At 59.0% G+C, this 10,902-nt stretch overlaps 3 protein-coding genes across 3 annotated transcripts; 1 reads left to right on the forward strand and 2 right to left on the reverse strand.

The window, feature by feature from the left end:
* The first annotated feature begins 378 nt into the window (after positions 1–378).
* On the forward strand, positions 379–2,145 carry LOC128683940 (uncharacterized). The gene has a single exon (XM_053770056.1). It carries the CDS (start codon positions 379–381, stop codon positions 2,143–2,145), a length of 1,767 nt encoding a protein of 588 aa, XP_053626031.1.
* A 232-nt stretch (positions 2,146–2,377) lies between these two features.
* Positions 2,378–8,498, reverse strand: LOC135310071 (uncharacterized). The gene is made up of 2 exons (XM_064437084.1): positions 8,065–8,498; positions 2,378–2,405 (listed from the first exon to the last, which is right to left on the reverse strand). The coding sequence occupies exons 1-2, from the start codon at positions 8,496–8,498 to the stop codon at positions 2,378–2,380; spliced, it is 462 nt and encodes a 153-aa protein (XP_064293154.1).
* On the reverse strand, positions 8,498–10,513 carry LOC128683941 (uncharacterized). The gene has a single exon (XM_053770057.1). It carries the CDS (start codon positions 10,511–10,513, stop codon positions 8,498–8,500), a length of 2,016 nt encoding a protein of 671 aa, XP_053626032.1.
* Positions 10,514–10,902: the final 389 nt, after the last annotated feature.

The raw sequence follows: 10,902 nt of genomic DNA on the forward strand, positions 1-10,902 counted from the left end.
CTGACAGTAGCACCCCAACCTAACCTAACCTAACCTAACCTAACCTAACCTAACCTAACCTAACCTAACCTAACCTAACCTAACCTAACCTAACCTAACCTAACCTAACCTAACCTAACCTAACCACCCCATACCCAGATCTACTTCGCTTTTACCGCCACCTAGGGCCAAAAATTGTCACCTAAATTAACAGCTCCCTTAATAACAATAGTTTAGGATTACTTTGCTAGTTCTACCCGTCCTCTACTTCGGAAAATTACTGTATATTGTTATTCTTTCTTCTGTTGTTCTCCCTCGCCTCCTCAACTTTCACTTACATAGACGATATTCTAAATTTTTTCATACCTTCTTCTAAACACTTTTCCGATCTAAGTCAACATGGTCCTAGCCCATTCACCACCGCGTAAGGCGGCCAATACTCGCCCCCCAGACAGGAACCGCAGGAACCTCACCCGCATCTCCGAGACTCCTACGGACATTATCACACAACAGACTCCCCCGCCGCTACCCACCACCACCTCTAGAGCGGGGCATTCACGCTCTCACTCCCCGCGGTCACCCCCGCCCAGGGGAAGGGCCCCTGTACGTTCACCTCCCCAGCGACTCCAGCGAATCATGCAGTCACCATCACCGTCCACTTCTCACGGTGCTCCCACCTCCCCGTCGCCCCTGCGGACGCCCCCACCCCAGTTGCCCCGACCGAGATCATCTTTCTCCCCCCCCGCAACCCCTTCTCGGGGATACATGTCGCCACCTAGCACTCCGGCCAGCAGGCGTGGGTCGATAAGCCGTGTGGGGGAGGATATCCCGGCGTCCTGGGAATCACTCTCACCGCAGTCGGATATCACCCCCGCACTCGTTTACTCTCCGTCGTCTACCCTCACCCCCGCGCCGTCGAACTTGCCGCCCCCGGCTGCTACACCGGCGCTGACGCACCCCCAGCCCACCCAAAGCCAAGTTGTGACTCAGCCTCCCTCAGTCGCAATCGCGGCGGCGACGGTCGCCCCGCAAGCGACACCAGCCCCCACCTTCCCCACCGCGCTCCAAACGACACTCTCCTTTATCTCGGACTCGGCCAAGGAAATTATCGCCAAGATTTCCGAGGGCAAGAGCGTGACCAGCGGTAACAAGAAGCGCATAAAGGAGCTGGCGCAATCTATCATGGGCGCGGTGGAGGGGTCCCGAAACGAGACTCCGCCCGAGCTCCCGAAGCCGGTTTCGGACGCGGTCCTCCATGCCATCCGGGAGACTATTAGGGACGAACTAAAGGGACATGCGCCTACTCATGTTCCCACTCCCCACCCCGCCCCTCTACCTACCTCAACCCCCCCAGCGCCCCAGTCGAGGTCCTTCGCGACGGTAGCTGCCACCTCTCCACCCAAACGTCCTTCGCCAATGCCTCGTACCCAGCCGGCTATAATCATCAAGGCCAAGGAGGCCGGTGACAAGCAACCGGATGTCTATAGCGAGTGGCGCAAAAACATCAAGTTCAGAAACACCACATTCGCTCCCTCGAAAGTGCGCACCTTGCGCAACAACACGGTGAAGGTAAATTTCGACAACGCCGCGCAGAGGGATGAGACACTGGCGAGGGTCAACGAAGTCCCGGGTATAGTCGCGGAGAAATCCAAACTCAGGAAACCCCTCATTATCCTAAAAGGCGTGAGCAAGGAGACAGACAAGGACGAACTGTTGGAGATCGTTGCCAGCCAAAACCAAGTGGCTGCCGGCGACCTTCGACTATGTTTCCTCCTTAAAAACCGCAATGACAATCTTTATAACGCGGTACTGGAGGTAGCCCCCGCAATTCGACGCGCGTTTGTCGAAGAGGGTCGCGTGAACGTGGAGCATCAGAGGGTGCACGTGGCGGATTTCAGCCGCTTTGTACAATGCCGCAAATGTCTGCAGTTTGGACACACAGGCAACAAATGCTCAGCTGACTTCTACCCGTGCGGCCACTGCGGCTCCGCTACGCACCACATCACTACGTGCTCATACAGAACAGACGCAACCAAGATGACCTGCTACAACTGTAAAAAAGCAAACAGCACCAACACCAAACACTCCGCCCTCGACGCTAAATCTTGCCCCAAAATCCTCAACGCCTTAAAATCCCTCAACGACACAACCGACTATGGTTATTAGTACGATCAAAGTAACTCAATGTAACCTCAATCGCTGTTACACTATATAACACGAGTAAACAGCCTTAAGGCTGTCAATAAAACTTAATAGCGAATAAGTTCCTTTATTCATCAAAGGCATATAAATATTGTATAATACAGATATATAACACTTATAAAATTATGTATTGAAATATATAAATAGAATACACATATACGTATATACTTACAAATATAACCAAAACTATGTATAATCATACAGTGGCGGGATTCCCCACAACTCTGTATCCAATAGCAGAAAGCACAGGGAATCCCAAAACTTAATCCTTAACAAATCATCAAAAATATCAAAGCCATATGAATATAGCATAATACAGACATATAACACTTATAAAATTATGTATTGAAATATATAAATAGAATATACATATACGTATAATACACGATAATACATATATATATATATATATATATACATATACTTATAAATATAACCAAAACTATGTATAATCATACAGTGGCGGGATTCCCCACAACTCTGTATCCAATAGCAGAAAGCAGAGGGAATCCCAAAACTTAATCCTTATCAAATCATCAAAAATATCAAAGCCATATAAACATAGTATAATACAAACATATAAATTGAATATACCTATACGTATAATACACAATAATACATATATATACATACATATACTTATATATATAATCAAAATTATGTATAATAATACAGTGGCGGGATTCCCCACAACTCTGTATCCAATAGCAGAAAACAGAGGGAATCCCAAAACTTGATCCTTACATGACTAAATGTAAAGACATGATAACTTTTCGAGCCCTCATATCTTAACATCTAGCCCCCACAAAAAAAAAAAAAAAAAAACCTAACCTAACCTAACCTAACCTAACCTAACCTAACCTAACCTAACCTAACCTAACCTAACCTAACCTAACCTAACCTTTTTTTTTTTTTTTTTTTTTTTTTTTTGTTTTCGCAGGGGAATGCATTTACGCACTGAGTGTGGGACTCCTGGGCAGCTAATCGGCCCAGACTACCCACTAAACCCCTGCGGATGCCATCGGCCGCTTTACAAAGAGGCGCCTCGGATCTAACTAGCACAAGGCGCCTCAGCGACTGGCCGGTCTCTATCACCAGAGACCGGACTCTCCACTCTCAGGGGCCCTCCGACATCTGGAGGACCCCTGCCGCCGGGTGGGACCCTTGTCCCACCGATTCAGGGGGGCGCCCGCAGGCGCGCCCCCAACCACCAAGGCGAGCCGCACGCCATCCAGTCCGGAAGCAGACCGGAGGCAGCGGCTCTCCGTCTTATTCGGCCGCAGAGGATAGGGACAGCGGCGCACCGTAATACCGGCAGTCCTCCTCCTCTGCGGCCCCACCGACCACCATGCCTGCGCCATGGCCGCGCCTCATTCGGCCGCAGAGGATAGGGACAGCGGCGCACCGTAATACCGGCAGTCCTCCTCCTCTGCGGCCCCACCGATCACCATGTTTGCGCCATGGCCGCGCCTGGTCGCGGAGGATAGGGAGAGCGGCGCACCGTAATACCAACCCCTCCTCTTCCCCCGCGACCCCTACCACGGCTGTAAGAGTAGAGGGCTTAGCCCTCTTCTCTCACAGCCACTGAGCCAATTGGCTCTCCAACCTGGGTTACCCGACATGGGTAACCCACCACCAGTTGCCAGGACATTTGCCAACGGCTAACAAGACCCCTAAACGGGGAGTTATTAACCGTCGCCCAGGGTGCACCAGCCCAATAACTTGTCAGCCGCCGCTATCACCGAATCAAAGATCAAGTGACAGAAGCAAACCTTCAAATCATCGAGCCAACGTGGAGGTTTCCTGACAGTAGCACCCCAACCTAACCTAACCTAACCTAACCTAACCTAACCTAACCTAACCTAACCTAACCTAACCTAACCTAACCTAACCTAACCTAACCTAACCTAACCTAACCTTTTTTTTTTTTTTTTTGTTTTCGCAGGGGAATGCATTTACGCACTGAGTGTGGGACTCCTGGGCACGGCCCAGACTACCCACTAAACCCCTGCGGATGCCATCGGCCGCTTTACAAAGAGGCGCCTCGGATCTAACTAGCACAAGGCGCCTCAGCGACTGGCCGGTCTCTTTTACCAGAGACCGGACTCTCCACTCTCAGGGGCCCTCCGACATCTGGAGGACCCCTGCCGCCGGGTGGGACCTCTGTCCCACCGATTCGGGGGGGCGCCCGCAGGCGCGCCCCCAACCACCAAGGCGAGCCGCATGCCATCCAGTCCGGAAGCAGACCGGAGGCAGCGGCTCTCCGTCTTATTCGGCCGCAGAGGATAGGGACAGCGGCGCACCATAATACCGGCAGTCCTCCTCCTCTGCGGCCCCACCGACCACCATGCCTGCGCCATGGCCGCGCCTCATTCGGCCGCAGAGGATAGGGACAGCGGCGCACCGTAACGGCAGTCCTCCTCCTCTGCGGCCCCACCGACCACCATGTTTGCGCCATGGCCGCGCCTGGTCGCGGAGGATAGGGAGAGCGGCGCACCGTAATACCAACCCCTCCTCTTCCCCCGCGACCCCTACCACGGCTGTAAGAGTAGAGGGCTTAGCCCCCTTCTCTCACAGCCACTGAGCCAATTGGCTCTCCAACCTGGGTTACCCGACATGGGTAACCCACCACCAGTTGCCAGGACATTTGCCAACGGCTAACAAGACCCCTAAACGGGGAGTTATTAACCGTCGCCCAGGGTGCACCAGCCCAATAACTTGTCAGCCGCCGCTATCACCGAATCAAAGATCAAGTGACAGAAGCAAACCTTCAAATCATCGAGCCAACGTGGAGGTTTCCTGACAGTAGCACCCCAACCTAACCTAACCTAACCTAACCTAACCTAACCTAACCTAACCTAACCTAACCTTTTTTTTTTTTTTTTTTTTTTTTTTGTTTTCGCAGGGGAATGCATTTACGCACTGAGTGTGGGACTCCTGGGCCGCTATCCAGCCCAGACTACCCACTAAACCCCTGCGGGTGCCATCGGCCGCTTTACAGGGAGGCGCCTCGGATCTATCTAACACAAGACGCCTCAGCGACTGGCCGGTCTCTTTCGCCAGAGACCGGACTCACCATTCTCAGGGGCCCACCGACACCTGGTGGACCCCTGCCGTCGGGTGGGACTAGTCCCACCGATTTAGGGGGGCGCCTGCAGGCGCGCAAGGTAGCGCCTGCGTCGCACCCCCGTCCGCCTTCTGCGGATCGGCTCCGCGAGGGGGTGGTCCTCGCGGTTCCTTTCCTCGGCCTCCCTCTGTGACATAACAGTCTCACAGAAGGAGGCCACTGCCGCCCAGGCTCCGTCACTCCCGAGCATCGCATTGACGACACTCGGGAGCGACAGATCCACTCCACCGAGCACTGCCACCAGATCGTGGCGCTGCCGACTCCACCTGGGACACTGCTCTAGAACATGTTGAGCAGTGTCCCGAGCCTCGCCACAATCGTGGCAGACCGGCTCGGTCTCCCGCTGGGCCACGCGGTGCAAGTACTCACCGAAGCAGCCATGCCCGGTGAGCACCTGCGTCATGCGGAAGGTGAGAGGCTTGCGCCGCCTCAACATCCATCTCTCCAGGACCTGGCGCAGGGCCTCCACTGTGCGTACACCGTACGTTGCCCGCGCCAGGTCTGCCTCCCACCTCCGCATGAGTTCCGCTTGCCCTCGCAAGCGGACCCGCCGGACCATCTCAGGCGAGGGGTGCTCGCCGATTTCCCTCCTGTTCGCCACAAAGTGGTAAACCTCGGCGAGCACCTCCGCCACCAACTCCCACGGCGGGTCGCCCGCGAGGGCTGTGGCCGCAGAGAACGCCACTGTACGGTACCCCCGTATCGCCCTTACCGCGATCACCTTCTGCGCCTGCCGGAGAAGGCGCTTATTCTCCGCGGCAAGGGCGTCCACCCAAACGGGGGCGCCGTACATCGCCATACTCCGGCACACGCCGGAGTACAGCTTCCGTACAGCGTCGCTGGGCCCACCCAGATTGGGCAGGAGTCGGCCCAGCGACGCAGCCGTCCTGATGATCCTTTGCCCCAGCTCTCGGAAGTGGGGGACAAAGGACCATCTCCCGTCGAGGATGAGGCCCAGGTATTTCATCTGGGCACTCACCCTCAACTCCTCATGACCCACCTGGAGGCGCGCCCCTGGGGGAGGTCCTCGCGCCCGGGCCCCGCGGAAGAGGAGGACTTCGGTCTTATCCAGTCGGACCCGAAGCCCCAGCCTCTCTATGCGGCCGACCAAAAGGGCGAGGCCCGTTTCGGCCAGCCGCGCCGCCTCACCGAAATTCGCACCCCGGGACGTGAAGAGAGTGTCATCCGCATAGCAGATGACACCCGTCCCGGGGGGAAGCCGGCACCGCAGGACCCAATCGTATGCGATGTCCCACAGGATAGGGCCGAGAATCGACCCCTGCGGGACACCGCACCCGACGCCCCGCCGGACCATTTGACCTCCCCTGTCCTCGTACAGGACGACCCGCTCCTCCAGGTACGCCCCCAACAGCCCCCGCAGGTACGAGGGCACTCCGAAGTACCGGAGCGCCTCCCGTATTACACAGTGCGGGATACTGTTGAAGGCGTTGGCGATGTCTAACGACGTCGCCAGGGTCACCTCGCCTTCTCGATCCGCCTCCTCCGTCACCGACCGCAGACGCCTGAGGGCGTCGATGGTGGACCTCTTGGCCCGGAATCCGTACTGCACGTCAGAGAGACGCGGTCCCGGGCCTTCCTCCACATGCCGAACGAGGCGAGAGGCCACAACGCTCTCTAGGGCCTTCCCAGCCTCGCTCAGCAGGACCAGAGGTCGCACCGCCGAAGCCGAGTCCAAGGGCCGGCTCCCCTTCGGAATAAGGCAGAGCCGGCCCTCCTTCCATAATTTCGGGAACTGCCCCTCTCGCAGACAGCGGTTGAGCAGCCCCCGAAACTCCTCCCCGAGGTGCACGAGAATCAGCGCAAGCACTTTCCCGTGCACCCCGTCTGGACCCGGTGCCCTCTTCCTTGTCTGGAGGCGGTCGAGGACCACCTCCATTTCGACGTCGGTGACGGGAGGCGGATCCGCCTCCACCTCTTCTCCCTCCGCGTCAGGCGGCTGTCGGGCCATCCTCGGAGGAGAAAACCCTCGCGGATTGCCGGGGAATAGATCCCCGACAATCTCCCCCAGCAGAGCTGGCTGAAGGGTCTCCGTTAGCGGGGTCGCCTGTGGGCGCAATTTGTCTCGCGCCCACTTATACGGCCGGCCCCATGGGTCTCTTTCGATACCCTCCACCAGCTCCTCGAAGGCTTCCTCCTTGGCCCGACCGATGGCCAGCTGCAGCTCCTTACGGTTTTCCACATACACCGCATACAGCTGACCATCCCTCTCCTCGTCCCGGGGACTGCGCCGCCTGCTTCGACTATAGGCCCTTCGGGCCGCGTTGCAGGCGACGCGAAGGGCGGCAATCTCCGCCGACCACCAATAGACCGCCCGCCTAGGGGGGGCTCGACCTACGCTTGGCATGGCCGCCCGGCACACCGCTGTGAAAGCGTCGCCGAGACGGTCAGCCGCGTCGTCCACCCCCATTCCGTCTAGAGGCGGGAGGCTCCAGCGGCCGACGATGGCCGCCTCTTCCGCCAGCTCCCGGTCAAGCCGCGTAAGGGCCCAACGCGGGAACCGGCTGCGCACCCGGGACGATGATGCCGCCTGACATTGGGGGGCGGCCGACACCTCGAACCGAATATACAAGTGGTCCGAGAGTGTCTCCACCCCCCCTTCCACCCTCCAGTCCGACACGGAGCGCGCGGCGGAGGGGGTGGCGAACGTCAGGTCCACCACCGATCCGCCCGTCCGTCGCACGCACGTGTGGGCTGTCCCCCTGTTTAGGAGAGACAGCCCGGCGGCCAGCGCCCACTCTTCCACCTTTCGCCCCTTGGGCTCCGTGGCCGGGTTCCCCCACGCCGTTGATTTGGCGTTGAAGTCACCGGCCACGAAGACCTTTAGGGGCGCTAACCGCCTTATCTCCGGCCCCAGGGCATCCAAGAACCGCTCCAGGGCCGGCAAATCCCGGTTCGGGGAGAAGTAAACACCAATTATGGCGTACTCTCCCCGAACCGCCACCACAAAGCCGTTCCCTCTCTTCTTAATCGCGAGGGGAGGGGCGGCACCAGGCCTAGCCACGATGGCCACGAGGTCATCCAGATCCCCCGCCCAGTGGGGCAGGGAGGGAACCGCGTACGGCTCCGCGACCACCGCGACATCCAAATCCCACTCCGCCATGGATTGCAGGAGGAGATCCTGCGCCCTAGCGGAGTGGTTGAGGTTGGCCTGGAGGAAGGTGACCCCCATCACTCCTCCATTTGGCCGACTGGCGCCTCCCCTTGCCTTCCCTCGCGCGGAGGAGGGGACGGCCCTTTCCCTCGGATCGGGGGTGGGTTGCAGGCCCTACCCCCCATCACGTGGCCCGCCGGCTTGCCGGCGTCGCGGCATACCGCGCAGCGGGGCTCCGCTGTGCAGGAGGCGGACAAATGCCCTGCCTCCCCGCACCTATAGCAGAGCCGGCTGCGGTCCGTCTGCGAGGGGCACAGCGATGCGGTGTGCCCCTTCCCCATGCACTTGTAGCAGTGCATGGGGCGCGCCTCCAGGTGCCGGAGCTGCACTCGACTCCAGCCTACCGTGAGGCTGCCCGCCTCGATCAGCTTTTTAGCCGTCGTGACCGGGCAGCGCATCAGGGCAGAGCCAGAGCCCCGCCAGTCTGAGCGGATTTCACCCACCCAGACCTGGTCCTCCGTGCAGCTCCCGGCTTGCGCGACCGCAGCCTTTATCCGCTGCGCCGTTGCCGCATCATTCAGGCCCGTCACGCGGAAGTCCGCGGTTTTGACGGGCCTGGAAACGTCCGCGACGCCGGAAAGGGCCGCCTTCAAGGCCGATGCAAGCGCATCTGCCTTGTCTGAGTTGGAGGGGCCAGAGACCTCGATTAGCCTCGCTCCGGTCGCACTCGGGCGAATCCGAAGCGAGCCGATTCCTAGCCCCTCCAGGCTCACCGCCTGCTCGGCCTTAAGGAGGGCGGAGCTGTATGTGGCCCCTTTTTGCGCTGCCTCCGGCTGTAACTTGAGAATTACAGCCGAGGAGCTAGGGGCCGACAGCTTGGCCGCCCTCGCTGGCGCCGCCCTGGGGGGTGCCTTGGGCGCCGTTGCAGTGGCCTTTGTTGGGGCCGCCGCCGGTCGCTCCGCAGGTTTGGGCTGGGACTTCTTTCCCACGCCCTTCCCCTTCCCCCTCCTCCCCCGGACTTCGACCCAGGGGAGCTCCGGGCATTCGTCGACCACAGCTGTTGAGGTCGACGGCCCGAAGGGCCCCCACTCTGTCACTCCCCCAGCACCTACCCCCTTACAACCCCGCCTCTCAGAGGCCGGGCGTGCAGGGGCCCGAACCTCCAACTCCACCACCGGCTGCTCAAGCCGCGGCGCCGGACCCAGACCGGAGGCCCGATCAATGGCCGTCCTTGCAGCCCTCGCCACCTCGGAGTTGTCACCTGCCAGAGGTGGACGAGTGGCACTCCGAGGACACCCAGCCAGTCCTAGCGCTGCCAGACGGCCATCAATCAATCTGGCCATCCTCTGCTCCAGCTCATCCTCCACTGGAGCAGCCTGCCGCTGCACCGTCCGCGCAGCCTGAGCAGCCTCACGGCGAGCCTCCTCGAACCCCCGGCGGAGCGCAGCGACCTCAGCCTTCATAATGGCCACCTCCCTTTGGAGGCGACCATTATCGGCCTTAAGGCGTCGAACTTCGTCCGACTCGCTGCGCGCCACCAGGGTGTCCACGATATCCCTGATATCCGAGGAGGCCCGCATAATTTTAGAGTTGAAGCCCCCCTTGAGGGCGGCAGTCTTTCCGACGAGGCTGGTTATTATACCCAGCCTCTCCACCGCAGTGGCCATGAGTCCATCAGCACCCATGGCCCCAAAGTCCCGCGCATCAATGGGGGCCACCACCACATCATCGTCCCCACCACTCGGGGGTCCTCCCCTCCGGAAGGCCCGAGCCCCTAGAGAGGCCGAGAAGGAAGCCTCGGCATCCTCCTCTTGACTCCTCCTCGCCTCAGCCCGGGCCCTCGTCAGGTGCGAGGCACCCCGGGCCTTGCCCCTCTTCGCCACTGACTGTGCCCGTGGCACACCGACCTCAGTGTCGGTGCCGGAACCAGTCGCCACCTCAGAATAGAGGCGCTTGTTGCCCAGCACCGACTCCGACAACGAGGTGATGGAGCCCGCACTTCCCATCAGGCTCCCCATCCTCTTTTGGCCCACAGCGAGGCCACTCCCGTCGGTTTCCTCCCCAGCGGAATGTTCAGACCCTGAACATTCCATTTCCCCCCTTCCCTTTGTTTGGCCCTGAGAAGGGCCTTTTGGGTGGCCCTGAGAAGGGCCTTTTGGGTGGCCCTGAGAAGGGCCTTTTGGGTGGCCCTGAGAAGGGCCTTTTTTCAGGAAACGCCCGCGGGCGTCCCTCATTATTTGGTCATTATACGACATTCTTCACAGTTCGCAAATTGCTCCTTCTGCACAGTGCACTTTAGCCGTCGGCCTAACCACTCCGTTACGGTGGTTAGGACGCGACGTTGCCCGGGGAACGCGACGTGGACGCAAGCACTGTGGGGTGGTTCCCCAACCTAACCTAACCTAACCTAACCTAACCTAACCTAACCTAACCTAACCTAACCTAACCTAACCTAACCTAACCTAACCTAACCTAACCTAAC

The sequence above is a fragment of the Plodia interpunctella genome, chromosome 3, assembly GCF_027563975.2.
Source record: "Plodia interpunctella isolate USDA-ARS_2022_Savannah chromosome 3, ilPloInte3.2, whole genome shotgun sequence".
NCBI lineage: Eukaryota > Metazoa > Arthropoda > Insecta > Lepidoptera > Pyralidae > Plodia > Plodia interpunctella.